This window comes from Urocitellus parryii, chromosome 3 (assembly GCF_045843805.1).
Source record: "Urocitellus parryii isolate mUroPar1 chromosome 3, mUroPar1.hap1, whole genome shotgun sequence".
NCBI lineage: Eukaryota > Metazoa > Chordata > Mammalia > Rodentia > Sciuridae > Urocitellus > Urocitellus parryii.
The window spans coordinates 194,830,488-194,845,787 of NC_135533.1; the positions used below are offsets into that span (position 1 = coordinate 194,830,488).

The 15,300-nt window shown below is 54.8% G+C and overlaps 1 protein-coding gene across 1 annotated transcript in view; it reads right to left on the reverse strand.

Annotated features, from left to right (window-relative positions):
• Scn5a (sodium voltage-gated channel alpha subunit 5) overlaps window positions 1–15,300 on the reverse strand; it is a 95,280-nt gene that overhangs the window by 48,683 nt on the left and 31,297 nt on the right. Inside the window, exons 6-12 of the mRNA XM_077795666.1 lie at window positions 12,327–12,418; window positions 8,844–9,074; window positions 7,328–7,391; window positions 5,900–6,041; window positions 5,199–5,396; window positions 3,932–4,111; window positions 2,968–3,339 (exon numbers count right to left, since the gene is read on the reverse strand). Of these exons, the coding sequence (XP_077651792.1) occupies window positions 2,968–3,339; window positions 3,932–4,111; window positions 5,199–5,396; window positions 5,900–6,041; window positions 7,328–7,391; window positions 8,844–9,074; window positions 12,327–12,418 (1,279 nt within the window). The remainder of the gene's footprint in view (window positions 1–2,967; window positions 3,340–3,931; window positions 4,112–5,198; window positions 5,397–5,899; window positions 6,042–7,327; window positions 7,392–8,843; window positions 9,075–12,326; window positions 12,419–15,300) is intronic.

The following is a 15,300-nucleotide window of genomic DNA, read 5'->3' on the forward strand; positions in this document are numbered from 1 at the left end:
CACTGTTTTGTCCAACTCCCCCCACTCTGCTCCCCATCTTTCTCAGAGTACATCCAAACTTTTTTATGACCTACAAGGCCCTACATACTTCAAATCCTAACTCTCCAAACTCATTTCTTGTTCCTTTCTTATGTTTCCTTCACACCTGGCCCTACCAGGCCCTCTCGTCCCTTCAACCTGACAAGCCCATTCTTTCCCCAGAGCCTTTGGTCCTGTTTCCTCTGGATCTTTGTGTCTGGGCTCCCTAAAATCATGTGCCTGTCAGTTTGAATGTCACCTTTTTGAAAAGGCCTTCCCTGAGCGGTCTAACCTATAGCCCCCATCCCCAACCCTCCCCAGCAACTTTCTACTGTGACCTGAACATATTTATCATTTCTCTGTCTGTTTTCCTGACTCCAGGTGAACTCCATGAGTGCAGAGGTCAGGCTTGTTCTATTCATGGCTATGAAAACAGGAGCCCCCATGCCACCTGGCACTCAACACAGCTGGATGGCACTAGATAAATAGTGGGTGGATGGAAAAATCAGTTGGGAACCAGGAGGTGCTGGTGAGAAGTCTGGCTCTGTCTCTAACTTGCTAGATGTAAGGGAAATGAAGATGAAGTTCTAACATATGGAGGAAGAAGTTCTAACATCGGTGATGGCGGGTAGAGGTCACAAGGATACTGGACTGCAAGGCTATTCAGTGGGCTTCTCCTGACTCCGTCTGGCCCTCCAGACAGGAACACTCATACCGATGGGGACAAAGTGAATCGCCACCCTTTCCCCGCAGTGTGGATAAACTGAAGGTGGGTCCTCAGTGGCCGGCCCTTCCTCCTGCCTCTCACCCTGATCAGGCACCACAAGGCCTAACCCTTTGCTGTGTTTTCAGACCAGAACTGGGCAGAAGCCACTCACTGGGGACCCAGTGGAAGTGGAGAAGGAATTCCCAAGGGCCCGCTGCCTGCTAATCTCTTTGACTTTTCAAATGTCTCCATCTTGGTCGATAATTCCTTTAACTTTGCAAATGACCCCGTCTTGGCCTGCTAATCCCTTTAAGGATACAAATGGGCCCTACAGAAGTGAGAAGGGGTGAAGTCAGAGTTCCCGGTAATGAAGTGTTTGAACTTAGATTCCTCCCGACATGTGCTGCACAATGAGATGATTTGCTCCCTAATGAGATTAGGAAATTCTATTAGCGCTCCAACCTGCTTCCCCGAGGCCCAGGCTCCAGAACTGGACCGGCCTGCTGCATGTTCCTGGAAGCCAGACACCCACCCTCCAGGTGATGGGTCCAGAAGCTGCTCTGCTCAGTTCCTCCCCTTCACACACCTGCCCCACCCAGGTGCCCTGCAAGGCACCCCAGGAGGCTTTATTCAATGATACTAATGGCAGATACTAATGAATAGGAGGCAAAAACTAGCCAAAGTGCCGCTCTGTTTTAACTCCCCTGGTCCTTGCCACAACCTGATGAACTTATTAATTTTTTAGAGACCTTTATTTTATTTATTTTTTAATGCGGTGCTGAGGATTGAACCCAGTGCCTCCCACGTGCTAGGCAAGTGCTCTACCACTGAGCCCCAGCCCCAGCCCCAACATTATGAATTTTCTTTCCACTTTACAGCTGAGGTAATGGAGGCACAAGAAGGTTAACCTGTACCAAGCCCCACAGCTAGGGCAAGTCCGAGCAGGAGCACATGGGGCCATGGGGCAGGGTCCTCCCTCCTCAGCCCCACCCCCACCATCCTGACCACGTCTTCCTGCCAGTCCAGTCATGTTCCCCTCAGAAAGCTGGCCTGCCTTTGTCCCCTGCTGGCCTCGGGGTCTGAGCCACACATTCAGTTTATTCCTGGGTGTGCTGTTCTGGCGCTGTGATGGCGGGTAGAGGTCACAAGGACACTGAGACAGCTGATTGGCAGTCGTCAGCTTGTCTCTGGATCTGTTGACTGAGTGACAGAAGCTCTGAGTGGCCTTTCATGACCTGGATGGCCCCTCCCTAACCCCTCTGACAGTGACTCCAGCCTCTCTTTTAGCCTCGCTGGCCTCATGACTCAACGGCCTTGGCATGCTTCTGCCTCAGGGCCCTTGCACCTGCTATTCTTTGTGTCTGGAGCACACTTGCCCAGACGACGGTAGTGACCATGTCACTATCGTGTTCTAATATCAGAAGGTTCATAGTCTGCAGGGCCTTGCCATATTCGCTCATGGCATCCTCACAGCTTTCCTGAGATGGGTATTTGTTCACCCATTTTATAGATGAAGACACTTGAGTTACTGAGAAATAAAGTAACTTGTCCACAGCCATCCAGGTGGTCAGCTATGAGTTGGGATCCAAACCCAGGGTGTCTCCAGAGCCAGGGTGCTCACCACTCTACTACACCACCCTAGTTTCTACTCTACTCTCCTAGTTTCAGAAAGCAGTATGGCTCCTGGTCTTCTCCCAGACTTTGTTCAAAAGCCTCCAAATGAGTATGGGGTTCTCTCTCCCCTTTTTTCCTGCTCTGACCCCCACGGCACTTATTGCTTGGGCTGATATTGATTTGCCACTTGGTAAAATACTGCTTATTTCCAATCTGGTGAATCATCGTTACCCAGAATCCCTTCACTGTCCTCTCCCGGGATGGCTTTTCCTTGACCCTACAATTTAAAGGGTGATTAGATGGCACAGTCAGGGCCTCCAGGACACTGGTCTTGCACTATCGTGTCACCTCGGCGCCTAAACCTTACCAGTGAAATATCTCAGCATCATCCTCATTTATCACCATGACACACCTCATAGGCATTCACACACACACCACTCTTCTTCTTTCTTTGATTTTCGCCAGTCTGCCCTTACTGACATGGAAGCGCTAAGCAGGCAGAGATTTCTTGGTAGGACAGCACACAATAGGTGCTCAATCAACACGTGGCCAGTATTTTGGCCCCTGGCCCGGAGGGCAGTTTGGGAGATCACAGCTTCCCTGGTGCCTGCCTGGTGGGGCTGGCTCACCGTGTCTGGGGGGCGCTCCAGCATCATAGGGCGAAGCAGGCGGCTCCCTGGCGATGTGGCCTCTGGGTCACCTGCCCCCAGCAAGGAGACCACCCCGTTGCAGTCCACAGTGCTGTTTCTTTTGCCATTGAGGACATGGCCAGGAGCCGCCGCCCCAGGACTGGGCTGTCCCTGGGCACTGGGCCTGCGCAGGGGCCAGGGCACCAGGAGTGATGTGCGGTGGCTCTCGCTGTCCCCTGCCGTGCTGTTCTCGTCATCTGCAAAATCCGTCTCGGAGCCCAAGTCTCGCCGGCGAAAGGTGAAGATGCTCCCGCGGCTGGAGCGAGGCTTCACAGACGTCCTGCTGAGGCCGTGGGTGAGGCTGAGGCGATTCTGAGGGACACAGGGAGCGGTGACATGACCAAGATGCCCTTCACGTGCTCACGGCCTGATTCCCGTGGCACTGGGCCCAGCTCGACCTCTCAGAGCACTGGGGACTTTTGCCAGTCACACAGGAACTGGGTGGGCTGAGCTCGGGGGTACTCAGAAGGTGCCATGTGGGTTTGGGGACATCCTGCCTCTCCGGCTCCTTTCCTCACCTCAAGTCGACGCCTCTGGAGCGTGGACCCTGAGGTTCATCAGGGCCTGAAGGTGGGGCTGAGGCTGAGAAAGGGGAGGAGGAGGCAGGAGCCTCCTGGTGTAGCCAGGCCAGCCTGTCACTCACACGGGCACCTACCACCCTATACTATGTGAGGACCCATCCCCAGTCCCCATGATGGAGGACTAGACCCAGTTTGAAGCTATTATAACACCCAAATCTACCTTGTTCCTCTGCCCAGGGCTCCTCCATACCAAGAATGTCCCTGGGAAACAAGAACAGCTGGAAGGGTGCCCAGGGATGTGTCTGGTTACCAGAGTCCTAGCAATATAGCCATCTGTGGCCAGATCTACCCTGCAAAGGCTGTGACCACGTGCTGGGGATTACCATTACTCTGGGACCATCTTCCGAGTCAGATTTGGGGAACCTGTCATCCCCACACTCCTCCGTCCCCGAAGACATTCGTTTTCTCCTCTTGCTCCTTCTCTCGTGGTTGGTTACTGGGGCCAAAGGGGACATCTCCAAGGAGCTACGGGACACAGTGTCCACACCCCTGATGGTGAGGGCCTGGAAGAGAGTGGAGGGAGGGGCATCTCAGTCATCGAGAGACTCTGTGCAACCTCAGGCTTAGGTAGGCCAAGCAACTCTTGGCCGTTGGGTCCACCCCATCCGTAAGTGGACTCACACACTGAACCCCAAACGGGGGGGGCATCATGGAGATGGTCTCAGGCCAAGTCAGAGTGTTCTCAGGACAATCAAGACCCTCGAAGGAAGAAAGGAGTGGCTAAAGTGGGCAGCTCTTGGAAGAGCTGAGAGTGTGGGGCAGGTGGAAGGGGATGTTGATGAGGAGAGGAAGTAGCAGAACTAAAGGGCAGCGGATCAAGAAAGTTCAGCTGGCCAGGAGAGTGCTGGAGATGGGGCAGTGAGAAGAACCAGTGGATGCCTATGGTCTGGCTTCTAATAGCTGGCTCGGTAACAGTCTCCTGCAGCCAGTATGTGGGCGACTATGGGCAGTCAGGGAAGCACTGCCTCGCCTTATTTTTTTTTAGTTGACTCAGGTCCTCAACCTTGGCTCTTCCTTACTACCCAACCACTTGACCAGGATAAACTATGTCCATAGACACATGGATTTCTTTTTCTCATGGTAGGGAATGGAGATTGAACTCAGGGGCACTTGACCACTGAGCCACACATCCCCAACCCTACTGTTGTATTTTATTTAGAGACAGGGTCTCACTGAGTTGCTTAGGGCCTTGCTTTGGTTGAGGCTGGCTTTGAACTTGCGATCCTCCTGCCTCAGCTTCCCGAGCTGCTGGGATTGCAGGTGTGCACCACCATGCCCGGCTGACACATGGATCTCTTCATCCAGCATGTCATGTGCTCACAGGGACCACCTTACCCAGAATGCACCATTTTTACCCAGCTGGCACCACCTTCACCTGGGATACATCATGGCCACAGAAAAATAACTTTACCCAGCAGATGCCACACTCACAGGAAATTTCTTTACCCTGCAGGCACCGCTTTTTACCCAGTGTGCACCATGCCTCCAAGAACCAGCTCTACCCAGCATGCACCACGCCTCCAGGTACCCCCCCACCCCGATCAGGTGAGGGCTTGACCTGGAGGCTCCTTGCCTGTGCTGCTCACCTACCTCATGCTCTTTCTTGAGCATCTCCATGGCCTCCTGGAAGCGCTTTTCCTTCTCTTCCGTCTCTGCAATGGTGGCTTGGTTTTGCTCCTCATAGGCCATGGCGACCACGGCCAGAATCAGGTTCACCAGGTAGAAGGAGCCCAGGAAGATGACAAGCATGAAGAAGATCATGTAGATCTTCCCCGCGGACCTCAGGGTCTGGAGGAGCAAGAGTCAAGAGGTCATCCTCACTGGGGCCCCTTCTGGGTTGTGGCATTTCCAAGTGACCAGTCTGATGGTGCCAGGGCTTTAAAGGGCCAAACCTGGTGTGTGGGGGGAAGGTTCAGAGAGCTTGTCCCACCCAGAGAGAGGGCCATCGCTAACCTACAGAGGACAATGACCTACACACAGGACAGAATTCTACCTGCCTGGGGGGAGTGCAGTGCTCACCCAGGAGAACATCCCACCCTAGAAGGTGGAGGAGTGTCCCCTCACAGAGAAGACAGAGTCCTGTAGGAAGGCATGGTTACTTGGTCACCCGCAAAAAGAAAGTTTCTTTGTGGCTGAGCCCCTCTCCCTCAGATGCAAGTGTCCTTGGCCCCTGTCCCCTCTGCGGCTCTCACTATGGGAGCTGCTGGGGTCACTTCTGGCTAGTCACGCCTGCAGCCTGGGCCCTGAGCCCATACCTGGCCTCCCCCTGCTGGGCCGGGGAACCCATGTACCTGCTGGTAGAGGCGCTCCCAGCAGTCCTGCGTCATCAGGCGGAAGAGTGCAAGGAAGGCCCAGGCGAAGGAGTCGAAGCTGGTGTAGCCGTGGTCAGGATTCTCGCCTGCCTTTAGGCACCGGTAGCCCTCGGGACATGTCCTGCAGTCAGACATGCACTCTGTCCCATGCTGTGAGGGTTCCTCTGCCCATGAGGCCTGGCTCATCTCCCTGTGCAGCCCAGTGCTCTGTGGGGCTGAGCTTCACAGCCCTAGTACCACATTGCTGGGTCCTGTCTCCATGCCTGTTCATGCTGTGCCTCTACTCGGGACACCAGCTCCCTCTTCTCTCTACCTGTCTGTATTCTCTGAGATCTATATACAGCCGCCCTCCACCCACACGACACACTGCTGCTGTCAGAGCTGCTTCTTCCCAGAGTGGAAGTGCCAGGGTCTGGTGGATGTTCTTTCTTCTGTCTGCCCACCCCACAGGGAGCTGGGCACAGCAGGGGCACCCAGAGAGGGGGCACAGTAGACTTGGCTAAGCCTGGGGTCAAGACAGGGCTGTGGGGTGAAGGAATGACCCTGGGGAGGACAGGCTGGGCCTAGCGGTGTCTGTAGAACGTGCCCACTTGCGTCATGGCACACACAGACATTTGTCCAGGGAGGCAGATGCTCAGCTCATGGAGCTGGAGGTGGGAGCCTCTCTCCCAGAGAAGGAGCCCTGGCTGCCTTCCTGGATCGGAGTGTGTGTGTGAGAGAGAGAGTGGGGGGAGAGGGAGGACAGAGAGAGAGAGAGAGGGGGGGGGGAACAAAGATGGGGAGGGGTGCACTTGGCAAGGGGGAGGACGCAGACAAGGGGTTCTGTGCCTTGCTAATGTCCTAAGCCCCTCTCCCACCAGGGAAGCGTGTGTCCCTTTTCTTAACAACCCATGCACCGTCACCCTGCCCCAGACCCCAGGGTGCTCAGAGCTCTGGAAGCTGCATGTGGATTCTAAGTACATCTGGGACCACAGTCAGGTGCAGCCAGGATCATGGCCTGCTTGGCCTTGAGGACAGTCCAGGCTTTTGGGGGAGGACATTCACCTCTGAGGGGCAGATGTGCAGGGAGGGAGTAAAGCCTGGGGTGGAAGGTGGACCCTGGGGAGCTAATGGAAAAAAGTGGAGTCCAGGTTGGGCTGATAGGAGGCCCTGCAGGGCATCCCAGGCTACCCCCATCTTCAGGGGTCTATTGGCCCTCCCTGCCGACCTGTCCCTGACCACTCTTCACCAGTTGTCTCCTCTGTGCTGGGAGTTGGATGGGGAAGGTGTCAGGGTCCTGACAGGAAAGAAAGACAAGGGAAGACCTCCCTGTCCCTAGGGTTGGGGCATACACAGAGGGCACAGTTAGTTGAGAAAGCACCAGGAGACGGCTGGGGGAAGTGTCCCTGGGCAGGGGGTGCCACCTACCCGGCGTCTGAGCTGTTCCCGCACAGTAACACGTCAGAGGTGCCATTCTTGATCAGGTAGTTTTCTACAAGGGAAATTTCAGAAGGTGAGGGGCACAGTGGGCAGCCCACCGGGGTTCCCACTTTGTATCCAGGGCTTTGCGGAAGTAGAAACATGGTTGGTGGTTACTCTCTATTTCTTTGTCCCTGCTCTGACCCCTACAACTGGAAGCAACTCCAGTTGCTTCCCTGGCCTTCATCCTCCTCTTGCACAGACATGCCACTGTCAGTGTCCCTCCCGCTCTAGAAGGCACGGGAAGGCCTGGGCAGGGCCTCAGTGGTCTCCACAGGGAGCTGCTCCCAGCCACTTGCTGGGGGTAGGAGAGTGGGGTCAAGAGAGGCCATGAACCAGGAGGCAAGGGCCTGGGCAGAGTTCCAGCTTGGCTTGCTGAGTCACAGCCTGGCCTTGACAGGCTACTGCCCGACTCTGGACCCTCTTCCACTGCATAAAAGTGTGGAAGAGATGCCTGCCACGGTCGCCATGGAAACACTGGTCTGTTCAGACAGGCCTGGGGCGGGACCAGGTGAAACACAGGACACATGCTCTGTCCTCTCCTCACTGAGGCCCTTGTCAGTCCCCATCACTCCTCCTTACCGGCCTTTGTCTAAGGTACCAGTTGTCAAAGTGTGGTCCCCAACCAGGAGCCTCAGCAGCATCTGGGAACTGGTGAGTCATAGCACCCAGAGTGCCAGCCAGGCCGACTGATCCAGAAACTCAGGCTGGGACCCCGCAGTCTGTGTTTTCTGGAGACCTCTAGGTAACTCAGGTAGTTCATGGAAGTTTCAGAGCCACTGCGAGAGGTCACAGCTGGACCACAGGCACATTGACTCATTGATCTTCTGTCTGGTTCTATTTTCCAGAGTGGCGTGCTGGCGCACATGTAAGTGGCCCTAACTTCAGAATGGCCCCTCTGGGTGCTTGTGGCCTGGCATCTGGCCTTGCCCCAGTGTCTACCTTTGATCTAAATTGATGGCTTGAATCAAGAGAGGCCCTGAACACCAGCCTGGAGGATCGTAGTGTCAACCACAGGACAGCGAACCGAGGGGCTCTCACAGCTGCACCACAGTCACCCACTTATTCTCTCGCAGGGTTCTGGGGTACACGTGCGTGGAATCAGCACTTGGTAAGGAACACTGACAGAGACTGGAAAATTCCCCATGCCAAGGGGGTGGGTCTCTACCCTGAAGCCTCAAGGACCCCAGCCCCCCATGGCCCCCTTTCTCTAAATGGATGCTCCTAGGCAGGGAGGCTGTTCTCCTCTCCATTCCCAGGTCAGCCCTGCTTCCAGACATTACCCCTCCATCTTACTCCATCCTTCTCATTCTTCAAACATCATCTCTCTGCCTAGCCTGGGAACTTCAAGGGCAGGCTCCTTTTGAAAGGCCCTGGGGGCCTGCCCTCTGGTGAAGCCCATGTGGTAGGTGGAGGGCCTTGGGTGTCTCACAAAGTGTCTGCAGGCCACAGAGCCAGTCTGCACCTGGATCATTGAGGTAGAGGTCCAGCGAGTCCCAGACCAGGCCATCGGCCTCCACGGAGCCGTTGGTGCCGTTGAGCTCCGTGAAGTTGCGCACACACTTGTGCCTCAGGTTGCCCATGAAGAGCTGGAGGCCGATGAGGGCAAAGACGCTGAGGCAGAAGACCGTGAGGACCATCACGTCAGCCAGCTTCTTCACGGACTGGATCAGGGCCCCCACGATGGTCTTCAGGCCTGGCGAAGATGAGAACAGGCACAGGGTCACCCACGAGGAGGGAGCTAGGCTTCCCTGGGGTCCTGAGAGCTGGGGGGTGGGGTCAGGGAGGGCAACTATGAAGTAGGGACAGAGTGAGGGAGGTATCTTTAGACCTTTAAGACCAAAGCCCCCTTTCCTTAGCTGAGATTCTATCCTGACTGCCCCCAGGCAGGAATCCAGCCTGGCCTTGTATTCAGAGGGACCTGGGCCTCCTTACGCTCCACTAGCCAAATATATGAAATGGTGTAGAAAGTGCAGTTTTCTTGATAACTTTGGCTGGTTCCTAGGTAGGCCAGGCCTGGCCTGGCCCTGGCCCTTTTACTGGAGCCCATGGGAAGAGACCCAAGTCCAGGCAATATAGGTACCTCCATGGGGAGAGAAACAGCTCTCTGGTTAGAGGGTCCTCTTATCCTAGCCAGAGGCTCCCTTTGATGACACAGGGGTTTTTGATTATTTAGAGGCAACCAGGAGACCCAGGGTCTGGGGGTTGTCCTGGGCTAGTGTGTAGGCACTGGGGACATGAGGGGACAGCTTTGGCAGGAAGGTGGTGGGTGGTGTCCGAAGAGGCCTGCTCTGGTTTGGGCCCGTATTTGGGGAAGGTTCAAGGGTGGAGAAAGGGGTGACCTATGTGCATCTTTCCCACTGGCTTGTTCCTCTGAGACCCTCCCCAGACCTCCCATTCCCCAAAGCGGAGAGGCTGTGGTCTGTTAGTCGCAGGCCCAGCTCCCTGCGGAAGCCAGCACCACACAGCGGGGTGACAGAGAAGCACGTGTAGACGCATTCAGTCCAACCCTTAGCTATAGTCCTAGGACCAGTGCGAGCCGAGCACAGGGCGCCAGGGCCCCTCTGCCAACAGCAGGGCCCCGCCCCCGCCCAAGCGGCCAGATCTCAGATTAAGCTCCATCCATCCACTGTCCAGCCGGTTAATGTGTTAGGAGCACCTATGGCTACTGTACCCATGGCCCAGAAACGGGGAGGCAGTGATGGGCAGTCATGGGAGAGGGCAGAAGACGGCTTTCCCATGGTGCTGCTGGTCACTCCTGCCTGCCCAGGGCTCAGGCACTCAGCACTCTGTGGAAATTGTCCTGGCAGATGTTGGCAACCGTGGGGACAGTGAGTGGATCTGGCAGGGGTTGGGGCATAGAGCAGTGGTAGGATCCACCAGCCCTTTGAAGTTCAGAGATGATCAGTTGTAGAGGCCCTGGGACGTGGGACATGTATCTGGGGCTGCTCCCCCAGCCTGGAGACACTGCTCATATCTTGTGGGGAACAAGTGAGGGTTTGTGGGCAGCAGCTTAAAAACCCAAACTGCCTCAACTGTTAGGCTGACATCTTTTGGAAAAATATCCAGTGTGAGGCCAGCAAAGCACCCTGCTCTGTTCTAGGAAGACAGAGGATGGGGTTAACCCATCCCTTTGCACCTGTCTCATATCAATGGTGGATATCATTTCTGACATGAATGGTTTCAACTGAATCATAGGATTCTTTCTTAAAAGCCCAGGAAGGGGAGTCCTGGGGGTCAGGCGGGAAATCCTGGGGGTCAGGCGGGAAGTCCTGCTATCACAGAAGTTGTGACAGGCTAGATGGGAGGGCCCTTGGGACCTACCACTCTGACTTCACTCTGGTTTTACAGAAAAGGAGACTGAGGTCCAGAGAGGGCTGAAGCTGTGAGGGCGTGGCCCTGGGGAGTCCTTTGGCATGCCCCCCACAGCATTCTTCTGATGACTACTTCTGGGGTCTGCTGTCTGCTGACTTGGTGGGCTGCTGGTGGCCTTGAAGAGAGCAGTGGTCTGGGCTGGGGTTAGTGGTCTTTCTCCTTTTCTCTAGGACCGAAAAATATTTTCCTTTGTAAAATCTTTCTCTTAAAATAGACTAGAATGTGCCTCTTCATAACTATTGTGGTCAGTGGTCATCTACTCTGGGGAGGGAGTCCCTTGTGAGGCTTTCCCTGGAAACCTGGAGGACTAGGAGGCCTCTGAGCACTTATGTGTGTTCCTGTCTTAATGGTGGCTTCACAGGAGTGGCAGAAGGGTGAATGCCCTACTTGCTACTGGCTCTTGGTAGTTTGAACGTCTGATGGTCCCAGAGAGAGAGAGCGGAAAAAGGGTCCCTGTGCATATACCATGGTGGGTTCAGAGATAGGAAACACATTTTGAAGCTTAGTTTGAAAACAAAATCATTGGGGGCCCCTCTTACAAGGTAATTAACCTGCCCAGGGAACTCTCAGGGCAGGGACTTCAGAGAAGGCCTTCTGGCCCTCTGGGGGCAGCAGTAACCAAACACTGTGGTCGGCCTGGGTACCACCAGCATTCCAAATCAGAAGTGGATGTGATCACCTGGTTAGAGAAGGGTCTGGAAGGAGCCTCTGGACACTGTCTCTCCAGGGCAAGTTCCTCAAAACAGGGGGAACTTTGAATCTGGCTCTTGTTACTCTGGGGAGTGTGAATAAAGACTTGGGTGGTACTCAACTTCAGCACTAACTTCAGCACTAACTTCAGCACTAACACCTCATCCAACTCGGCCCTCAAGACTTGGCCATCTTTGGAGTTTCCTGAATGGATGGGTGGAATGGTTTCTAGCAGGACCTTCTGGGCTTAGAAGATTTTTGGTGCACAGTTGCCAACATCTGTCGAGGAGGATTTCTTCCCGAGGCTACCATGCACGGTTTGCTAAACCTCTACCGCACCATGCAGCGAGGGCTGTTAGACGCCATGGCCCAGTGGTGCCTGTCCACAGAGCACACTCCCTTCCACCAAATGGGGCTTCAGCTGTGCATTTGTCACTAGAGGGGTACAAGACTGGGAATGGGCACTCAGCCAAAAAAGACGGTGCCTGGGCTTTCCTGTTCTGATCTGGGTGTGCATGTGAATTCCCTCAAACGAGGTCCTTTTGCAATGTATGTGCAAGCTTTCTGGCTTTGCAAGCAACTAAGTTCAGCTGGAAGAGAAATTCACCATTTGGGGAAGAGTTAGGGTTCAATGCAGGCCCTGCGGTGGGGTGCTCTGTGGCCCCTGGTGTCTGAGAGTGAGCTAGGCTCAGGTGGGCAGCCTGAAGCCCATTCTGAGACTCTGGGGGGGGTGACAGGTGCATCCACCACTCTGAGCTCTGGGAAAAGGTATTCTGGTGACAGGCACATTCACAGGGCCTTCCTGAGGGTCGCCTTGACTCCCAGGTGGTTGGAAAGTCCCAGGCAGGTCCCTCCAGCCTTGGCGTTTAACCTGATTTTTCACCTGAAATGACTGATATAGTTTTCAGGGCCCGGAGGACTCGGAAGGTGCGTAAGGCTGAGACATTGCCCAGGTCCACAAATTCAGTTGTATATCTGTAACAAGGGAAATTCACACACGAGACAGTGACAACACGCCAATAAGAGACACACGGTCGTAGGAGGAGAGGGGTGGGGGAGACAGAGAGAGAGTCACTTGTAGCTGAGATCTGAGAGGCAAACCTGGGCATCTTACCTGGGATAACTGAAATAGTTTTTAGAGCTCTCAAGACTCTGAAAGTTCGAAGAGCCGACAAATTGCCTAGCTTTATATTTTCTGATACATACCTGCAGAATCAAACCACAGTTATTGGGAATTACAAAGCAGAACCTCAGCCTGCCCTCCCCAACCAGCCCTCTCCCCTCTCCCTGTCCCTCAGGGGAGCTGTGGATGGCCTGGGCCCTCCCCTGGGCTTTCTTCTTGATCTTAACCCTCCTGGTACCAGAACTCAGCATGGGTGACTCAAGGATGTCCACACAGCGAGCCTCACAGGTGACTCTGTCTGTGGTGCTCCCAGGAACAACTGTCACCAGGAGGCAACTACTCTGACACATTCTCTAAGCCACTAGGGACTGAGATACAAAACCATGTGATAGGTCTGAGGCTTGGGCCACATCAGAGTGAAGAGGGAAATTGTTTTCCAGGAGGTAATATTGGAAGCAAGTGGGTGTCTGGGGCTGATTTTTCCTGCAGCTTGTGCCGTCTGTTATCAGCTTGTACATGGCTGCTCTGATCTGGGAGTCCCTTTCAGTCCTGGCTGAGACCACCAGGGTGGGGTGGCTGGGTCTCCAAGGCTGCCTACTTCCTCCTTCCAATTATGAATCTCTCTGTGCAAGGAGTGGTCAGGAGCCCTTGAAGTCACAAGGTGGAGGTGGCATTGAGTACTCATTGGAAAAAAGAGACATTGAAGAAGGGAAGGGAGGTTGCCTGAATATCTGTTCTTTAACTAATCATAGCCAACCCAAGAAGAGAAAGGTGCTGAATGAGGGTCCCCTTGGTGATGTCAGTGCCCCACCACAGGGTCATCCTTGTACTCTTGGTGTTGCCCAGGGATGACCCTGGGTCTCCACAGGAGTGATATTGGGAGATGAACAGTTCTCATGGTCTATCCTGCATGGGCCTGAGCGACGGTCCTCAGGGTTGAGTGGCCGTGGGGCTCCCATCTAGGACTTGGACAGCTGTCCATCTCGAGCTCCACAGTCATAGGAGGCATTGGTTTCTTGGGGGGAAGGGACCCGCACAAGCAGAATGTGAGGACATGCAGTGGACAGGCCACATGATCAGATTGGATGTCTGAGAGACAGATGGACAGTGTGTGATCAAAGCCATTGGGACAATGGCAAATGACCGGTGATATTTAACCAAAGGCCTCGCATCCAGGGTGTCTGACATTTAACTGAAGGTGTCCAGTGTTTAACAAAGAACATCGAACATAGGATGTCTGATGTTTAACCAAGAGTGTCTGACCCAGGTGTCTGAATGATTGCTGTCAGGCCCAGGACACCAGCCCTGCAACCCTGGGCAAGTGTCAGGAATGGCCTGACAGTGGGCACTCATTCTGCCAAGCAGCCTGGGCCTCTAGGCCCCTCCACTCTGCCCAGAGCCTCTGAATTCTTCTTCAGGCCACGGGTATCTACAGGAAAGGATTTGGCAGGCTGTCAAGAGACTCAATGTCTTGGTGTCACTGGGTCAAGCCCTGACACTAAGCTGACACCAACGTCCTCTTCCAGTTGTGGGGCCCATCCATCTTCATGGGGCTCTGTAAATGGGCCTTCTCCCTCCCTCCTCACTCACCTACCCCTACAGAGAAGGGGAGTCTCCAGATACATCCCCAGAGCTTTTCTGCCTCTGGTTACACCAGACCCTTCCTGTGGCAGAGTGTCCTTTCCTGGACTCACTTTAGCTTGCAAATGCCACCACAGCAGTCAGATGCAGCCCCATGGTTCACAGGGGAGCAGAAGTCACCTCCCTTGTTCTGCCCATATGTGCCCCTTAATTCAACTTTCGAGAGTTATTCCATGTTCCTCAATGGCTCAGAACCCAAATCCTCTGTCCCACATTCTTCTTGGAGTCTCTGTCTAGCTATGGTGTTGCCACGGGACTGTGAGCTTGAGCTTGGTATACCACCAATGCTGTCATGTCACGGAAGCCATGGGTCAGCCCCCTGCTGCTGGTCTACTGGGTGTGGCTTGGAACAGCACATCCTCTCATTCAGGACACGGACTTCAAGGCTGCTCCTCTGGTAACAGGGAGTCAGTGGACCACTGTGCAGGTCAGAGAGGGAACAACTGTCTTTGCTTCTCTCCTCCCACCCCTGAGAGCCCTGGTGGCTTCCCGGGTGTCTCTAGGGAAGACCCTGCCTATCCTTACCTGCCTCACTTTCAGGCTCCTCAGCACAGACAGTACCTGCTCTCCACTTAATCATCTGCCTCCTCAGCGGCTTAAGCACAGAGAAGCCAGGATCCCCAGGTGACAAGGACAGGCGGGTGACAGAACAGGGAGGAACACATCTGTGCTCCTGGCAGGCTTCCAAAGCTGGCCAAGGGGTTGGGAGTGGGAGTGGGCCTGGTGGTATGTTTGTGTGGGAGGGCAGCTGTGGGTTTGAGGGAGTCTCGAAGGAGGAGGCAGGGCTGGGTGAGGGCACAGTGTGTCTGGGACCATGTCTATGACATGGGGACCTGCTGGCTGCTGCACTCTACCTAGAACTTGGTGTCTGGCTGCCTCCCATATTGGGACCCCAGACCCCACTGGGCCCTCTCCTGGGGCCCCTGAATGTGTCAGGGCACAGGGCCAGTGTCAGAGGTGAGAGGGGTGGGCGGTATGGGACGTGGCAAAACCCTCCTCTGAGCCAGTCCACTCCTCTGCTACGGCCAAGCCACTGGCCGGGGCAGACAGCTGGGGTGAGATTATGGGCCCTGCCTCAGAGAAAGCAGAGTTG